Source organism: Engystomops pustulosus, chromosome 4 (genome assembly GCF_040894005.1).
Source record: "Engystomops pustulosus chromosome 4, aEngPut4.maternal, whole genome shotgun sequence".
Taxonomy (NCBI): domain Eukaryota; kingdom Metazoa; phylum Chordata; class Amphibia; order Anura; family Leptodactylidae; genus Engystomops; species Engystomops pustulosus.
Window position 1 is genome coordinate 101,232,930 of NC_092414.1, and position 20,499 is coordinate 101,253,428.

Below are 20,499 nucleotides of genomic sequence, written 5' to 3' on the forward strand. Positions count from 1 at the left end.
CAGTATCCAGAAGGATTATTATAATTAGGTTTATTTATATTATGAAAAATAAGAAGTCTGAAGAATGATTGTAGAACTAATGTAAATGCATCTTAGGTCAATACAGAGATCTTTCTTATTATCAGTAATGTATAGCCATTTATCTTATACTCAGTAGAATGCTTTTACACAAAGACTATAGAAGGGGGTCGGTTTGTCCACAGTTTCATTAGATGCAATAGTTATGAAATTATGATGTTTATCCATGGTAATTTCTGTACAAACCCCTGACTATTCCCCTATACAAATATCCAAACAGAGGAGTATAAGATAATGCAGACATCAAAGAGGAACCCATAACCATATTAAGCACCCTGCTTGTAGATAATATACAGGGAGTATAATCTTGTCATGGAGAGGGATGATTACATTATACACAGTATTATTATCCAAGCAGACAGAAAGATGAGAGAAGCTGATAGAGAGTGGAGAAACAAAGATGTTGTCCAGACCTATTAGACACTATAGAGTCATTACAATGTGTTCTGTTCTACTTCAAATAATTGAGGTTGGGGTGCTGAAACGGGAGCATAAAATGTCAAGAGCAAAAATGGCATAAATGGCGGAGGAAAAGTCAATGCTAAATATAGATTTAAGTTCTCACTGTATGAGTTAATCGCTAGCAAATTAATTAAAGACTGCAAATGAAGACTTCCAATTAGTTTATTGAACCCTTGGTAATAGACAAAGATTGTTAGGACTTAGTTCTAGAGATGAGCGAACATGCTCGTCCGAGCTTGATGCTCGTTCGAGCATTAAGGTACTCGAGACGGCTCGTTGCTCGGACGAGTATTTCCCCTGCTCGAGATCGAGCATTTAATTAAAAAAACACAGTGAAGAACAATGAAGAATAGAATAAAAACAGTGAACACAGTGAACACAGGATCATTTAAGTGAAAAACACAGTGAAGAACACAGTGAAGAATAGATTACAGATGTTCGGCACATCTGCTTACTTGTCGGAAGATACGCGCGGAACGGTGCGAACAAAATAGCATGTGAAGAACAATATATATGTGTGAAGAAGACATTGCAGAACACGGTGAGCAGGACAGAGACACAAGGGAGCAGCACAGAGACACCGGGGAGCAGCACGGAGACATGGGGCAGCGGCAGCACGGAGACATGGGGCAGCGGCAGCACGGAGACATGGGGCACGGAGACATGGGCACGGAGAGCAGCGGGGCACGGAGACATGGGGCACGGAGAGCAGCGGGGCACGGAGAGCAGCGGGGCACGGAGACATGGGCACGGAGAGCAGCGGGGCACGGAGACATGGGGCACGGAGACATGGGCACGGAGAGCAGCGGGGCACGGAGAGCAGCGGGGCACGGAGACATGAGACATCGGGCAGCGGCACGGAGACATCAGGGAGCGGCACGGAGACATCGGGGCACGGAGACATCGGGGCACGGAGACATCGAGGGGCACGGAGACATCGAGGGGCACGGAGACATCGAGGGGCACGGAGACATCGAGGGGCACGGAGACATCGGGGCACGGAGACATCGGGGCACGGAGACATCGAGGGGCACGGAGACATCGAGGGGCACGGAGACATCGAGGGGCACGGAGACATCGAGGGGCACGGAGACATCGAGGGGCACGGAGACATCGAGGGGCACGGAGACATCGAGGGGCACGGAGACATCGAGGGGCACGGAGACATCGAGGGGCACGGAGACATCGAGGGGCACGGAGACATCGAGGGGCACGGAGACATCGAGGGGCACGGAGACATCGGGGAGACTTCAGTGGAAGAAGAGCAGCGGATCCCGGGACAGCGTATCTCCCGACAAGTAAGCAGATGTGCAGAACATCTGTAATCTATTCTTCACTGTGTTTTTCACTTAAATGATCCTGTGTTCACTGTTTTTATTCTATTCTTCACTGTTCTTCACATCTGTTAACTTGTCGGGAGATAATATACGCGCGGAACAGTGAAGAATAGATTGCAGATGTTTGCATACATCTGCTAACTTATCAGAAGACATTCTTTTTCAATTAATTAACACATTTTATTCCCGAACCATGGTCCCTTTGAAAAATGCTCGAGTCTCCCATTGACTTCAATGGGGCTCGTTATTCGAGACGAGCACTCGAGCATCTGGAAAAGTTCGTCTCGAATAACGAGCACTCGAGCATTTTAGTGCTCGCTCATCTCTACTTAGTTCCCATTTATATTAGAACATAAAGTTCTAGATTATATTTCAACACTGGGCTGAGTAAAGATTTTAGGATTTTTACTATCCATATGCTAAATGAGGATGCTAGTTAATAACAATATATATATACACACACATATATATATATATATATTAGTATATATTTCATGCTTACATTCATAAGTGAGGGCAGAATGATACAATCAGGCAATTAATAAATTTTAGCTTTGGGTGGAAACATAGATACATCAAAGTGTCTAATTAAGCCTGATTTACCTCTAGGAATATCAATGGCGGTGCCAAATACTCTGACTGCTCTTTATCTTATGTCACTTTCTTTATTCAGAACGTGAATTACAAGCCTTAATGATTAGCAATTAAGATAATTTTGTACTAAAATAATGGCCTCCATCTATCTTATTCAAAAGGCTCACAGTGGCAATTTGTAATTATGTACAGGCAAGAGCCCAATGTGCCAATATTAAAAGGAAAGTACACACGTTCTGCTACATATGGTGAAGGGAATGTCAGGGTCTTTGGATCACATAAGCTGTAATACTGGCAATGCAGCTATTAGTAATCACAAATATTAGCAACCAACGGCAGCTACTTCATTTGCTCATAATCAGTATATACTGACCATGACCATATTATGTTTCTTCTAAAGCATAACTAACAAAACTTCCAGTTCACACAATGGATATTGGTGCAGAGTTTTCATCTAAAAAATCACTATCCTAAATCCACAGATATAAAAAGCTCTCTCAGAAAATTGGCAGAGCAAAAGTCTGGAAATGCAGTACATGGTATTAATGCCAATATTCAGGGGCATAACTAGGAGAGGCAGGGCCCCATAGCGGATTTCTGACTGAGGCCCTCCTACTGCCTCAGAAAATATACATATTTGGATCCTTACACATTTATACACTCTTACACACACACTTATGTGCACATATTTATGCACTGATACATACATGTATATGTTCACACAGATCTGTCCCACTAGCTGCTGACCACATTGGAGAAGTAGATGGCAGGAATTAGAGATGAGAGATCCCTTGTCCTGTCGTTCTGCTCTCCCCTCTGTCTTCTCCTGACATTCATGCTGTATACCTTGGAAGATGTTCATGGGTATATACATTTTATGCTGTACAATGTGCAGTATAATATGTATTGAATAGTGCACATACTCAGCCCCTGACACTGAGGGCCCCATAGCAGTCACTATGCCACTGCCGTAGTTACACCCCTGCAAAATATTTTTTTCTTTTACACTGGTGGACTACAAGTATTTTCCCTTTAATTGGGATGGCACAATAGTAAGGGCACTACTTATGCTACTTTCACTGTCACAATAGGCAAAGATAAAAAAATAAAAACACAATTAAATAATTAGAAAACCGTGATCAAAGAAAATGAACTTATTCTTAAAGGGGTATTCTCGTCTGGGCATTCACATTCAGTTTGATAAATCTGCCATATATAAACATTTCTTCAATTAGATGTTATTAAAAAATATGTTCCTGTGTGAAGATAATTTCTCATAAATATAGTCAAGTTGTCCCTTAGAAACGAGATGGCTTCCTCGGATACGGCCACGTCTGCTGGAGGGATTGCACAAAGAAATAAAAGGTGTTTGTATATGAAATGTCCGGGAGTTACTGCAGGTCCTACAGCCGTCCTGTGGTAATGATTGCTGAATCCAGGAGGTCAGACAGGACTCAATAGCTCATGTCTGGCCACCGCTGCCAGAGTGTGACGTGGTCGTAACCGAGGAAGCCATCTCATTTCTAAGGGACAGAATTACTACATTTATGAGAAATTATCTTCACATCCAATTGAAGAAATGTTTATAAATGGAAGATTAGTGAAACTGAATGTGACTACCCAGGCGAGAATACCCCTTTAACTCTAGCAAGTTTCTAGCACACCTAAAATCTACCATCAAAATTAAAGGACATCTAGAATCACCAAAGCACACAGACCTACTGGTGTGTGCCCCATCTGGCAGGATCTGCTCTTCTTATAGCTTCTTAAGCCCTTTTTTTTGGGAGTTTTTTTTTTTTTTTTACAAAAAAAGGCTTTTAAAATTATACAGATAAGCCTGAGGGGCTCCAGGCTCCATAGGAGTTAATCAGGTTAATTTGCATAATTGTAATTATTTTTTTATTAAAAACAAGGGCATAGGAAGCTAAACAGACAGCAGATCCCTCCAGAGTGGGCATATACCAGTATGTCTGTATGTTTGGTTTACAATCCTTGATCTGGTGATAGATGTCCTTTAAGCATGATATCCTAGATTCAGGCACCGTGACTATGGTGATCTTCTTATATTTGTTATCCATGACCTCCTTCCTTCTAAAATCAACTTTTATAATTATTCTAATGAGACAAAAGGGCTTTGGGGAGCGTTAGCAGAGGTCTTCCATACTGGAGTTACACTCTCTCCCTCTTGATCCCTCAGCACGTCCCCCGCCCTTTGCCTGCCATCTCACACAGTAGAAAGGGAAAGCATGGAGGGGCTCTGGTAATACTACCCAGAGCCCTCCTGGCTAATTAGCATAAATACAATTGTTGGATTTTAGAAAAAAGAAGGCAATGGATAACATATACAGTATTAGAAGATTATTACAGTCATGTTGCCTGGCTCTATCGGTAAGCGCCCCTGGTTAATCATGCTCGAGTTATAGGGTAGATTTCGTTTAAGGGCTGTTTCACACCTGTGTAAAAGTGCCGTATGAGGGCAAGATCCCATGCGCTGCACACAGGGCAGAGGACGGGAGTCCCTGCATTATATAGAAATATAATGCAAGGATGTGCCTTCTGCCGGATGGACAGCCACGCTGGAACTCTAATACTTGATAAAGTTCGGCAGTGCTGTTCATTCGGCAGAGAGAACATCCTTGCATTATATTTCTATACAATGCAGGGACTCACATCCTCTGCTCTGTGTGCAGCCTGTGGGATTGTGCCACCATATGGCACATATACACGGATTGCATACGCTTGTGAAACAGCCCTAAGACTTAAAATTTAAGGCCGTCCAACATAATAGGGTCAACTTATAATAGGCTCCAAAAACTGTATTAGAAGAGAGCAATTACTATATTTCACATAAAGATCAGTACCATTGCTTCCACCAAAAGCAAAAAATTGGTTGATTACATCTTAAAATTGGCACAGTTTTGTGTGCAGTTTACAAAAAAACATTCATTTAGCCAAAAAGTTTTCAAAATTGCTCTTGTGTGAAACAAACTTCATAAAAGTTGTTTTACATTCTTTTAGGAGAATGGTTTCTTAAAATGTCATTAAAAGCCTTTTTCTCTGATATAGGCCTATCAAAGTCACATCAAACTTATCTGCTTTAGGTAAATGTTAGCTATTCAGTTATTCGAAGGGGGGGGGGGGATTTCTATCTGCCTGAATAGCAGAAATTTTTGAAAAAGCAAATTTTAATACTTTTTCACCAAATGTACAATTTTTTTTAACTAAACGCAAAAGATGTCCCCCTAATTTTTCACTTGACAAAGTACAACGTGTCACAAAAAAACAATCTGAAAATCAGCAGGGTGTTAAAGCGTTCCAAGGCTGTCTCCATATGAAGTGATACAGAATGTCAAATTTGAAAAAATAGGTCTGTGTCAAGAAGGTGAAAAGTGGTTTTGGCGGCAAGGGGTTAAAGGCAGGGCTATATATAGAAGTATCCACTTAACATTACCTTTATCTGGAGCAGAGAGGTTTGGGTCGCTTCGAGGCAAAGTGTTTTCTCCAATGTGATTGAAGAGTGCCCTCTGGAAACATTGAAACATAAAAGGGTTAACATATAAGTGGCATGGATCTGCTACCCCTTACAGCTAGAAACATCAATGACATGTCTTGGCTTTTGTTTGAATTGTCATTGTCAGGATTCCATCTTTCTTTTCCAAAAAAAAAAAGCACAGCCATGTTATTTCTGGGACATGTGTGACCAGTCTGCATTCTGATATGATATTTTTACAAAGTAAAGCTATTACAATCAGTATGATGAGAAATGGTAAGAATAGCAGGATTCTACACGACTTTCTACATGGCAGACACATTCGTAGATTGCTCTTTACAAAAATGGTGTATACAACTTTAGTGAAAATACATTATTATTATTTATATTAAAAGAAAAGATCCAAAAGTGTATCCAAAAACCAGTTGGACATATTGACTAGCAGTACATTTTAAAGCACATTGTAAAAGCTTTTAGCCATGTATTTACAGCTAGTCGAGACAAAATAGAAAACACATCATGCTTACATCTCCCAAGAACAAAGAGTAGTATGTTTAGTATAAAGTTTTTAGAAAGTAAAAAGTTGAAAATGAAGCAACACATGACCTAACTTAAATAAAAACTACTACCGTATTTTTCAGACTAAGGCGCACAAAAAATCCTTTGATTTTCTCAGAAATCAAAGGTGCGCCTTATATACAAACCGTACTTACAAACAACAGCTGCCTTGAACTGTGCACTGGTCTGCCACCTACTGGTCATTCATCCTTATAATGAGGTGCGCCTTATATATGAACCTAGACATTTTAGCAGGCATTTATTGAATTTTTACTCTAGCTTTTTTTCCCTCCCCAAATAAGATTAGAACTATACCCTCAATGCTCCTAAAGATCCCTTTCAGAATCCATATTGGGCTAACACTGAGAGGATATAATAATTGAGGGAGGAATGTCATCTTAATTAAGATACTTTGTCCGCCCTGGAAAAGGGCTTCCTTTTCAAATAGCTATTTTTGCCTCATCCTTTTAATTAACATAAGTATAATTAATTCAATAAATCTTTCGATATTCGTTCTGATCTGAATACTAAGATATCTAATACCCTTTCAGCACTTTTACACTGCCCACAATATACTAGCCTACACTATCATCAAGTGTAAATAAGTTAGACTTTTCCCAGCTGATTAACAAACCTATCAATATCCCATGTATCATCTGCAGAACCACGTCAGGCAGTATCCTATACAGTAAATAAGATATCATCTGTTTACAGGGATATCTTATCCCATTGCCCACCGCTCCCACATCCCCATATCCTGCATTCCCCTCAATCGCTAATAAAGCAAAAGGTTCCACAAAGAGGGTAAAGAGTAGTTGGGAGAGGGGACCTCCCTTGCTGAGTACCTCTTGACATGGGAAAGGCCACATTATCAACACTCTCTACCCTAGTCCTAGCTACTCGCTCTTGATATAGCATTCGTATCCATTCAACAAATTTGTAACTGAATCCGAATCCCTCCATTGCTTTCCAAATGAACCGCCACTCCACCCTGTGAAACGCTTTTAGTGTTCAGAAACAGGATGAGCAGACGGCTCCCTTCTCCATTTGCATATCTGTGAAGGAACGATGAACATACAAGCTTGTCTCCCTAGCAAGAACCGATTGCACCAGCGAGTCATCAATTCTTTTCAACCTATTTGCCATAATTTTACTGCATACCTTAACATCAATGTTTAAAGGAATTCTACTATTTGATTTCATGCATTATGATTAGAGATGAGCGAGCACTAAAATGCTCGGGTACTCGTTATTCGAGACAAACTTTTCCTGATGCTCGAGTGCTCGTCTCGAATAACGAGCCCCATTGAAGTCAATGGAAGACCCGAGCATTTTTCAAAGGGACCATGGTTCGGGAATAAAATGTGTTATTTAATTGAAAAAGAATGTCTTCTGATAAGTGATCAGATGTATGCAAACATCTGCAATCTATTCTTCACTGTTCCGCGCGTATATTATCTCCCGACAAGTTAGCAGATGTGAAGAACAGTGAATAATAGAATAAAAACTGTGAACACAGGATCATTTAAGTGAAAAACACAGTGAAGAATAGATTGCAGATGTTCGGCACATCTGCTTACTTGTCGGGAGATACGCTGTCCCGGGATCCGCTGCTCTTCTTCCACTGAAGTCTCCCCGATGTCCTCGTGCTGCTGTGCCCACGATGTCCTCGTGCTGCTGTGCCCACGGTGTCCTCGCGCTGCTGTGCCCACGGTGTCCTCGCGCTGCTGTGCCCACGGTGTCCTCGCGCTGCTGTGCCCACGGTGTCCTCGCGCTGCTGTGCCCACGGTGTCCTCGCGCTGCTGTGCCCACGGTGTCCTCGCGCTGCTGTGCCCACGGTGTCCTCGCGCTGCTGTGCCCACGGTGTCCTCGCGCTGCTGTGCCCACGGTGTCCTCGCGCTGCTGTGCCCACGGTGTCCTCGCGCTGCTGTCCCCACGGTGTCTCCGCGCTGCTGTGCCCACGGTGTCTCCGCGCTGCTGTGCCCACGGTGTCTCCGCGCTGCTGTGCCCACGGTGTCTCCGCGCTGCTGTGCCCACGGTGTCTCCGCGCTGCTGTGCCCACGGTGTCTCCGCGCTGCTGTGCCCCCGGTGTCTCTGCGCTGCTGTGCCCCCGGTGTCTCTGCGCTGCTGCTGTTCCCCCGATGTCTCTGTGCTGCTCCCTGGTGTCTCTGTGCTGCTCCCAGTGTTCTTCAATGTGTTCTTCACATACCATTTTGTTCCGCGCGTATCTCCCGACAAGTAAGCAGATGTGCCGAACATCTGTAATCTATTCTTCACTGTGTTTTTCACTGTGTTTTTCACTAAAATGATCCTGTGTTCACTGTGTTCACTGTTTTTATTCTATTCTTCACTGTTCTTCACTGTGTATTTTTAATTAAATGCTCGATCTCGAGCAGGGGAAATACTCGTCCGAGCAAAGAGCCGTTTCGAGTACCTTAATACTCGAACGAGCATCAAGCTCGGACGAGTATGCTCGCTCATCTCTAATTATGATCCAAACATACCTTGAGAATGCTGTAGTTACACTGATGCAGAAACATATCTTGTTTCATCTCTGAGCTGAGTGGTTTTGCTGAAAAAACTATTATAATATTCAGGACCTTAGGAAAGCTGGGTGCTGCTGGCTGCCATACATAAACACATTACACATGGAGCTTCGTGTCCAGACAGGACTAATCAACCTAAGCTGGATCATTCATGTAAAAGTATAAAATACGTGTTGCTTATTTCCTCCTCAAAAAGGCAAAAAGGAGTATTTTTAGTCTGCTAGAAAGACCTCTACCCACACTGATAACGCATTTGGCTGTTACCAGTGCAAAGTTTTAGTATGATTGGAGGTTTCCTATTTTACTATAATGTTAGCACTGTAATTCTCATACACTCACCAGCAGTCATAAATGATACTGCCTTCAAGTAAAATTGATCATTTAGTTTCTGATGCTTAAACGCCCTTAAATAGAAGTGTTTTTTATGTCCAACCCAATGGTAATGATACAGTTTGCAAAAACAACAAGCAGATTTAAAGGGGTTGTTCATTTTCAGCAGATAACTGATATGGTTTGTGTAATGAAAAGTTATACAATTTTCCAATATACATCCTGTATCAATTCCTCATGATTGCAGTCATTCAGCAGGAAACTTCATTTTTTACTTCCTGTGGATAAAAACTGGTCTATGTCAAGAGGTCTTTTTCTTGTTTGGTGTATAATTGAGATGAGCATAATCTTGGAATGTCTTTTTTGCGCCTTATGTACAATCATGCCTTTTTTCTTGTCATACATGTTTAGTTTTTCCTATCCTGGCAGTTGCAAATTTGTAAGGGATTATAAATAGGAGAGCACACTAGTGTAAAATTTGGATTTGAGGTTGTGGCTTGCATTTTTAAGCCCTCCCCAGGTAAATGACGAAATATGAGTCTGCAATCACATATCGGGGCATATTTACTAAGGGTCCGAATCCCGTTTTTCCGCCGGGTTTCCTAAATTTTTCCGATTTGCGCCGAATTGCCCTGGGATTTTGGCGCACGCGATTGGATTGTGGCGGCGGGTTTAACGCGACAGAAATGGGGGGAGCTTGGCTGTCGGAAAACCTGACAGATTCAGAAAAAACGCGGAATAAAAAAAAAATTGTGTCGCAAAAATAGCACTGACATACACCAAGACGGAGGACGTGAACTATGGCGGACTTCAGCGCAGCAGTGACACCTAGTGGACATCGGGAACACAACCTTCTTAAACCCGCCAAGAACGTGCCGTTGGATCGCGGTAAGTAAATCTGCCCCATCATGTTTGGGATGCGTTTGAAAGCATTTCTCTTCAGTGTTGGAAGTGTAAGCAGTGTTGGAAGTGTAAGCAGCATTGTTACATTTCCAGCAATGAATAAAATACACTTTCTAACCAGCCAAATGCATGGTAAAATGTAAAATGCATGAGTTTCTGCAACGTGTTTAAAAACGCAATGTAAATTGCCATGTGTCCATGCAGCCTTAAAGCATGCCAACTAATTCCAATTTACATGTTACAACAGGGTCCAAAAAAAAAAAAAAAAAATGTTCCTTTGCACCTGCCCTGGACCAGGTGCAGAATTGCTCCGCAAAAGTAAGCAAATAAAGTGATACATAAATGAAAAGTCGCACAGAACATCTGGAAAATAAAGATACAGAAGTCATACTGTATAAGGTGCAGACAAAGGTTTACTTGAGAAAAGACAGAAAATGTTGCAGTGAGAAGTCATATAAACAGTAAAGGTTACAAAAAGAAAGAAAAATGGGGATACATTTCCCCTACAGAGAGTGATGAGAGTGTGTATTGTAAGGAGCCCTGCACCTGTGTGACATCACATGACCATGTATAGGTATTAATCCACAGGAAGTAAACAATGAAGCTTCCTGTTACAATACTGGTATACATGGCTGGAATCCAGTAGCCGGATGGAGAGAGACTGGTACAAGGATTGACTGAGGCATTGGAGCAATAATGCACATAGTAGGGTAGATCACAGCAGGTAACATACATGTAGGTACAAACAGTCTGGGTAAGACAGTTCAAGGAGCAGGAGACTGGAACAGTCACAATGCTCAAGCGATGCTAGGATTGCCTCATGGTTTTCTTATAGGCTCAAATAGGAAACAAGATGACGCCTATATTGCATTCAATCCACCAATTTAGCTAAGGGCAAATTCAAGGTCAATTACAGCAACCTCCAGTAATAGGGAGCAGAATTGCAGCACAAGAAGACAAAGAAAACAGCAGCCACTAATGGTTCATAATAAAAGTACATCATATTCTGGCACTTCCTGTTGGGAGTCACTAAGCAGAAATCTAAAAATCGCAAGGAATTGATGCAGAAAGTGTATTGGAAAACTTTTACAAACACCAACAATATAAATTATTTCTTAAAAGTGGAAAAAAATCTTTGCACAATCTGCTCAAAGGTCATACACAAATTCCACTCCTGGCGGTCCGGTGCCAGATTGTGAAGCTCCTCAGCTTTGACCACTACAGAAAATTACTGCTGACCTTAGTCAGTAATGTGTTGTGGGTGTAGATGTCATCACTAAAGTCACTGATTGGCTCCAGCTATATTTGCATGAAATGGCACAGGAACTGCTGTAGGCACCAACTTAGGTACTTTCATAACTTTAACCCACTTTTGTATATGTTGTGGACAAACCCTTCAGTTTGTCTTTGTTTGAATCTTTCTTTTGTATCTATAAAAACAGCTGCAAAATAAATCATCTACCCTATTTAGTATTTTTTTTAATGGATAAAATTCTACTATATGTATATTTTAAATACATTACATTTCCAAATATTCCTGGCATGTTTTATTCTCATTTCTTAGCAATAGGTTACTAAGCAACTACCCGGCAGACAATTAAAATTGAGAAAAAAAATAGCTTGCTGATGTTCCTACAAAAGATTAGCTACTTAGTAAGAAGAGCACATAGCTGCACCTCTGCAATAGTGACCTTTTAGTCAAAGCAAATAGCAGTCTTCTATTAACTATTAGATACGTCATTAGCAGGTACATTAAACAGAATGCATGCAGAAGTGGTCAATACATAAATAAATGCTCTATATTATTCTGTTGCCCAATATACACATACTGTCAGCTGGCTGACAAACTGGCTACCTGTTGCGGTTCTGCGGGGATTGGAAATATGGCACTGCAGGGTCTCTCTCTCGGGGATAGGCAGGCATTTTCTCTGGAATGCTTGTGTTTGTCAGATAACAGAGGGGAAGCTATAACAGAATACATAGTAATGAGTACACGTCTATAGGAAAGATAAAAGAAAGCTTTAGAAAATGAGAGAAATAATCATACATAGAACATATGTCTGCTTTATATGTGCGGTCTACAAAAACTGTGAAAAGTTCTATAGAAGCCTCGCCAGACTATTACAAGTGTCACAGAATGATTGTTATTGACAAAGAAGGACTCAGAGCAGGAAAGCAATAAAAGAGTAACAACTAAAGACAGACTAAAAAACAAAATACATGGAGATCTAGGGGCAGAATTATCTGCCCAGCATCCGCTCTGCCCAGCAACGGTGGTTTTATTAAGAGGCCTCGGGCAACTGTGATGCGCTGCCCCAGTGGGGCAGTTCTATGCAGGTCTGGCCTGCCGTACAATGGCACCATAGCCTGCACCTGAAAAAACACAGGCTATTGCTAGTGCGCAGGTGTGTGGCAGGAACGCCATGCTCACTTGGTAAGGAGGTGGCATAATGGTGCAATTCTTATTCCCATGAGCCAGGAATTGTGCCTTTTTCAGGGCCTGTACAGCAATTTTCAGGTGCACACGCCCGATAAATCTGGCCCCTTGAAGGCAAGTTTGATTACACAAGTGGTGCAGATGTTACCTTGCATAACTAAACAGACCAAGGAAAGGTGGGTGACAACCAGCGTAGAAACACTTAAGTCAGAAATGATATGTTGCTTGGAGATTGTTCAATATTAGAAAAGAAGTCTTCTAGTTTTCCAGACACAGTTCCACAGCTGTTCATGAGACTGACATTGTGTGTCTGACATTTCATATTTGCCAAATTAATGTAAACAGTTATGAGAGTAATACAGGAAACCATTATAGACTGGTAGACAAAATGTAGACCTTTATCGTAATACTGACCAACCTCATTAAATATGGAAAATAATGTAGAGAGTGGCAGAGCTTTACTTCTATAAAGACAAAACTTTTACCCATCGTACTTGGTAAACTTCAGGGTTTTCAGTTGCAGCATGTCCAGGTCTTTTATATGAAAAGGATCCCACCCATATATACAGTCAAGCTTGTCCCTAGTGGTGTTGTTCTTATTCTCCATGCCTATCTGTTATGTGTTTACTCTCCTGCACACCACACAGTACACACAGCACACTCTTACACTGCAAAGAGACTAATAACCAGGGCCTAAATTCTGCCACTAAAAAAAGCTAGAGGCAGAGCACTAACTTTTTTTTAATAATCTATACAGTATGTTGCATCCTCCTCTTTCCAGTGGCCTAGGATGCCACATACCCAGCCGCCCACTCATCCCAACCCTGTGTGATAAACACCTTCACAATGGCTTCTCCTCAATCCCATTTGGAACACCAACCCAGCCTGACTGATAGATCTATAAAAGAGGGCAATTATCCTTACTAAACAAAGACAGGGTGTAACTTGATGGGGTGCTATTGGACCTGGAAGTGGAACTTTTCCTGCATGTGAAAGGACTTGCACTATAGATTTGTTCACAGGCACTGCTGATAAAATAAAAATAATAATGTAACAAGACTGTAACCCTCCCTTTATGGATATAAGGACAGTTTGACAGCGGTTTTTTAACTTCTAGTTAGAAATTGACCTCCTTCAACTTTTGTACCAAATACTTTTTAATACGATTTACCTCTGGCGCTTGAGGGGGCAGAGCTGGTCACATTTGGAGATGCGGAATGTGTAGAACTAAGACTTGAGGTAGAAGGACTTGGCTGAAAGACAAAAATGAAATCAGGACTAAAATAAGAAAAACAACTAGAATCAAATTGTCCTTAATCATTTAGTCTATTAATGTCAAAACAGGGGCTAGCGTCTCACTCTTACTGTGTAGCCTTAAAGGGGTTTTCTCGTCTGGGCATTCACATTCAGTTTGATAAATCTTCCATATATAAACATTTCTTCAATTAGATGTTATTAAAAAAAATGTTCCTGTGTGAAGATAATTTCTCATAAATGTAGTGATATGGTCCCATAGAAACGAGATGGCTTCCTCGGATACGGCCACCTCTGCCTGAGAGATTGCACAAATAAACAAAAAGGTTTTGTATATGAAATGTCCGGGAGTTACTGCACATCCCACAGCCGTCCTGTAGTAATGATTGCTGAAGCCAGGTGGTCAGGCAGGACTCTATAGGGCAAGTCTGGCCACCGCTGCCAGAGTGTGACGTGGTCGTATCCGAGGAAGCTATGTGGTTTCTAAGGGACAACATGGCTACATTAATGAGAAATTATCTTCACACAGGAACATTTTTTTCAATAACATCCAATTAAAGAAATGTTAATATATGGAAGATTAGTGAAACTGAATGTGAGTGCCCAGACGAGAATACCCCTTTAACACAGGCAACACTTGAACTGCAAATTCATGATGAAAGAGCACCAGGTGTGTAATATGTTATGCTTTACTCAAAATTTTATAGATACACATTGAGGAGGAAACTGGGTTCCCAAGGGATTTCAGAAATGTATTTTTTCACTTTGCTTTAGTAGATCACAGACTGAATTGATGTATGAATAGCACACTGTGTTTCTATAGCGACCCTCAACATGGAAGTCATTTGGGAAGAGATTGTTTGCGAAGCATTAGAATAAAATGTGCTAAACACAGATCGGAGAAATGGATTTGTGCCCTATATAACACTTTTTACTATTATATTTCAGAAGGTAGCTGGCCCCTGGTTCATACATAATGTAATATTTGATGTCACATTATCAATATTTATGGCAGATGTGAAACCCAAACCTAGATGCCCCTGTAAAAACACCATGCAAGAATCAAAGTTTTTTTTATGGAGTCAATTGAAAAACTGTCTCCTATATAAAACCATCCAGGTGCATTTTTCATACAACCACACTATTTCTCATACTTGTGAGGAACAGGGATGTTCTTAAAAATCTATATGCCATATACTTCGAAGCCTAGTTCACATAATTTTTTATCAGTTTTTTTGTAATTGTGAGCCAAAACGAGAATTAGGAGAATACACAGAACATGTGAATATTACTTTAGATCACCACTAGCAACCCACCCATTACCCCAAGTCCCAATTATTGAAAATATTTTATCCAGACAACATATAGGAAGCAGCTGCAAAAAAGGTAGGGGCCACAGGAGTAGTACAACCTGGCATCAGTGCACAGGCTACGTGGCATATTATGAGGGGAGCTGTTGGGAAGACAATAGTAGGGGGAGGTGCTGGAGGATCACAATATGAGGTGGAGCTGCTGGGAGGGGGCATAATATAAGGGGGAGCTCCTGGGAGGGGGCAGAATATAAGGGGGAACTGTGGATCAATATATGAGGGGGAACTAAGGGAGGCAAAATAAGAGGGTTCCAGAATGTGAGGGGGAGCTTGTTGGACTCAACATGAGGGGAGATGCTGGGGAGGGGCACAATATGAGGGAGAGGTGGTGGTGACAGAATATGTGGGAAAGCTGCTGGGGGATATAATATAAGGGGGCACTGTTGTGGGCAGGGCCGGAGTCAGCACCCGGCATACCTGGGCAAGTGCCGGGGCCCACTGGAGCTGGTAGGGCCCACTGGAGGCAGGGGAGGTGTTCCCCGATGATATAATAATGATGCAGAGAGCAGTCACTCTCTGCATCATCAGTGTTGCCTGTGTAGCGTTTGCCCGGGTTCCTGTATGGGCTGTGAAAACCTCCCAGGCACCAGCGCTGTTCGGGGGTCGGCCGGCAACATGTGCTGAACTTGTCACCTCCGTCTACTGATGTATGGTGACCCCCTGTGACCCTGTGTGAGGAGGCTCCGGAGTACAGCATGGTAGGAGTCAGGCCGCTGTCTTTTCAGTTAACCCTTGCCCCTGACAGTCAGGTTCTCATGCCACTGCCTACCTCATACTTTTATAGTCCATCTATGCATAGTAGTCTAAAAGGGTTTGTATCATTACACCTGCTGATGTCTGCCATTCATTTTCTCCCTCCTACATTGTAAATTATTGTCCACTTTCTGCCCCCTGCTATTTTACCCCTGTGCCACCTGATTTACCTCTTTTCCAATGTCTCTCTTCCTGTTGACTCCCTCCCTCCTTTAAAACAATAACCCTGAAGATGCGTTCACACATGGGCCACATTTATTAAAGCTCTTGCGCCAGTTTTCTGTCTGATTGTCTAAAATGCTTGCACTTGTATTTATAAAGTGTCTGCACCAGTTTTGTGTGGCAGCTGCTCTGTAGCCACCGCACCACAAAATTCTGCACATAAAGGGGCGTTCGGTCCACATTTATTAATGCAACTCGATAGGATTGCGTTGCACACTATTTTAACAGTGCACAAAAAAAAAGGTTGGTGACCCTTCCCAAATAGTGCAGGAGGTACCAGATTAATGAAAACCGTGCGGCGGTATTCTGTAATGTGCCGCATCCTGCACACTCCACAGGCAAACTGCACTTATTGCACTACTTTTGATAAATATGGCCCACAGTTTTCTGCACACATTTGTACGTATGCATAACACCGCATGTGTTTGGTTGCTTAGAAAGAGTTTTCTTTCATTGCTAGAAATGTAAGCAGGTGTGAAAATGTAAACACATTAGCTTACGCTTCCATCAATGAAGATAGTGGCTTTAAAAGCAGCCAAACACATGGTAACATAAAAAATGTATGGTGGGGCAACAGGAGGGGGTAAAAGCGGGCCGTGGGTCACTTTCTCTAACTCGAATTTGGGAGGCATAGTAAAGGGGCCCACTGAGGCACTGGCGCCCAGGGGCCTACTAGAACCTGGAGCCGACCCTGGTTGTGGGGACATCATATGATGTAATATAATATAAGATCTGTAATGGACAATAAGGGAGGAACTGGCGGAGGCATAATGTGAGGTGTAGAAGGGGGTCATAATGTGACAAGGAGCTGTGAGAATAGAGTGGGGGGGGCAAGAGGGAATTACACAAGTGTAGAGTAAGGGTAGGGGCAAAATGCAAGGATAAGGGCAAAGATATTTTCCGCAGAGTGCTGAGGGTGCCACATCTTTTGTCCCTCTTGCACCTCTACAAAGGTTGGGAGGTAAGCACAGGAGTCAGGAGCACTAGACATTAGACATCTCATCATGTAAAGATCATTTTTTTTTTCTTCTTTCCATGGGCAGCACTCATATATAGCAATTTAAGACACTTAACCACTGGGTCATAAGGACCTGTGGTGGTTTATGCCACAAATAGCCCTGATTATTTCCTGTAAAGATAGGAACATGAATGAGACCATACAGGCTATCAATAAAGTTGTTTCTTTATCTAGACCGTTTCCAGCTTTACAGGGATTCATTTTGTCTTTACAATTACAGATCTAATGTTCAGGACAAACAGACAGTAGTCCAGACAAGGTTTAGCCAAACTGTGATTAAATTTTTTTTTAACATACTGTACTATAACTTTAAAGGTGTCATACAGTTTTGGAAGTTTAACTAACATGTTTATTATAATCTTAAAAGCTATATAAAGAAACTAGTGTCTGCTGGATAATTTCTAAGACTACAAATTCTCTATTGTGAAGACGGATTTTGATGGTAGATTTCCTCCTTATAGATCCAGGCACTGTGACTGTGGTAACCTTCCTTTTTGTTATCCATGACCTCCTTTCTTTTGAAATCAACTTTTACAATTATGTTAATGAGCCTAAAGGGCTCTGGGTATGTAACTAGAGCCCCACCATAATCCAGATTCAGGTTGTTTCAGTGCACAGGAGCACTTCCCACTAAGTGCTAAAGGTATCTCTAATGCATTGAGATTAGGCAGAGGGTAGGGGTTAAGTGCTGATGGAGCAGAGGTGTAGGGGGAAACAATGAAACAGCCTGGAAAGCTGCAGCACAGAGGGGCTCTGGTAATAACACCTAGAACCCTTCTGGTTTCTTAGCATAATTTTAAAAGTTGATTTTTAGAAGAAAGGTGGCCACTGAAAACAAATCTAAGAAGAAGATTACTAAAGTCACGGTACCTGGATCATTGGCTTATCATGCATTATTATGATAGTAGATTTCCTTAAAGTTGTCTGGCATAGATCACAAATTTACTGCATCAACAATATTTCACTCTAATTCCTGACACACTATTCTGTCTTAAAGTTTCAAGCTCATTTCCAAAAATGTGGCATGCTTTATAAGCATATATGAGGAAGAAATAGTAAATAGTCAGTAACCAATGAAAAATCCCTTACATTTTTAATCTTCAGATTACAGTACTGAGCTAAGATAAAATGTTCTGAGATTTGGAAAGTGTATCCTCAAGACTATACCTACCTGCATGTGGAACACTTCATCGGAACTTTCTGATTGCCCTGTCAAGTTACTAACTTCAGCTGAAGCTTGAGAGGAGAGGGAAGATGAAGAATATCTATTTACCGCTGGATAACTCAATGGGCTGTTCATGAAATAAAAGAAAATTAAACTATAAGAAATATGTTAACTTCATAAAAATTGAAAATGACTGTAGATGGTGGCAGACAAAAAAAATCTTTTTAGTAAGCCAGTGCATAGAAGGACAACATGCCCCTACTTTAACACCTTCTGGCTTGTTTTTCTATGTGACAAGTTATTACTCAAAGCATTACAACAAGGCAAAAATATCAATGTTAAATATTCATGTTGTGAATTTGAAATAAACTATAAAGACAGGTAAACAGCATTATAGGAACACTTATTTGCTCAGCTTTTCTTTACTATTTAACTATACAAAACACAGATAGCTTTTGCAGCATTTAAAACATCTAGTTTAAATTCTTAAAATGTATGTAGTACAGTATTAATTAATACATATGTAATATATCCACAGTGGCTACAGGAACCAAATACATTTTTGTATGGCTCCTGATATTCCAATTGAGCCACCCAAGTATTCTGGATAACCCGGTGATTATGCCAGACTACTCAGGACAGGACACATGAGTTGCAGCTAGTGGCCATCATGCAGTATGTGGAGTTAAACAGCAGTATAGCACCATGTAGAAGAGGTGGTATTACAGACATTATTTAGTTTTATCAGTTTTGGTCTGACTGGTCTGAATACCCCACTAAAAACATGTATTGTTTTTAGCTTTTCAGTCAGGGTTAAAGGGAAGCCCTTTTTCTGGCTCCCACATGTCTCCACAGAAAATAGCGTACACTTTACTAAAAGAGTTTTTCTTTTTTTTTTTTTTAAGTAAAACTGTGTTTTTCTAATAAAATGGGAGTAGAAATGGGAGGTATTTTTAAATTTGAAATAGACGCATGACGGAGCGGCTTCCCAAAGGTGGGGGGGGTGGGGGTTTCTCCTCACTGGCCACTCCCATGTACCTAGGGACACAACTCTGCATACAGTAAGTTAAACTTTGATCTAACTTATCTTTTTTTTTTTTTTTCAGAAAAAGACAGTTTAACTATAAAATCTCTTTAGCAATGTGTACACTATTCTCTGTGTGGACATGGGAATCCAGAAAAAGGGCTCCTGATGAGAAAGAAATTTGAAACTTAAACAGCTTTCCAAAGATGAGCATTTCCTATTCTTTTCCATGTGCATTTAGTCTAGATAGAATACACTTAGTAACATATAACAGATCCAATGTTGGAACATACCTTCTCCTTGGTACCACGCGAACAGCATCTGGACCCATAATAGCTGGTGCTGAGTTTCTGGGGATGCGAGGACTTCCATTGGGAAAATTAACAGGAGAAGGTGGTACACATGCCGAGAAATCCTGATTGTCCAATGAAAAAATGTTAGGGTCATTATTTGGTTAAATTGTAAGCTATAAATAAAACTGTAACTGGCAAAATGTAGAAGACACGGAAAAACAACAATATTGCCTGGAGTCACACATTCCCGAATTTGTTTTCCTTATGAGAAGTAATGAAGGCTATTAACCAAAAGATGTCACTGTTGCTTAATGTCTCACAACTTGAAATCATGTAATACATGAATTCACCAACTCTCTGTGTCAGAATTCTGGATAAACTATACCTGTATTCCCAGACTTGATTTGAGTACAAAGAACTGATCAACCATTTTCTTGTGCAGTGGTCTCATATCTTGAGGAACAAATTTCTCATGAACAGCTAACCCAAATTCTAATATCTGAGCCTGAAAAAAAATTAAGACCGAGTTACTGACATGTACATTTAATGGTCAAGTATAGAGTACAATACTTTACAAGGTTACCGTATATATTCGTGTATAAGCCGAGTTTTTCAGCACAAAAAATGTGCTGAAAAACCTCACCTCGGCTTATACGCGAGTCAAT

General features: G+C 41.2%; 1 protein-coding gene across 3 annotated transcripts in view; it reads right to left on the bottom strand.

Moving 5' to 3' along the window:
- DOCK4 (dedicator of cytokinesis 4) overlaps nucleotides 1-20,499 on the bottom strand; it is a 182,204-nt gene that overhangs the window by 12,793 nt on the left and 148,912 nt on the right. For all 3 annotated transcript variants that reach the window (XM_072146918.1, XM_072146919.1, XM_072146916.1), the window contains 6 exons: nucleotides 20,220-20,339; nucleotides 19,835-19,956; nucleotides 18,524-18,644; nucleotides 13,907-13,988; nucleotides 12,154-12,263; nucleotides 5,923-5,995 (listed from right to left, as the gene is read on the bottom strand). In XM_072146918.1, the coding sequence (XP_072003019.1) occupies nucleotides 5,923-5,995; nucleotides 12,154-12,263; nucleotides 13,907-13,988; nucleotides 18,524-18,644; nucleotides 19,835-19,956; nucleotides 20,220-20,339 (628 nt within the window). The remainder of the gene's footprint in view (nucleotides 1-5,922; nucleotides 5,996-12,153; nucleotides 12,264-13,906; nucleotides 13,989-18,523; nucleotides 18,645-19,834; nucleotides 19,957-20,219; nucleotides 20,340-20,499) is intronic.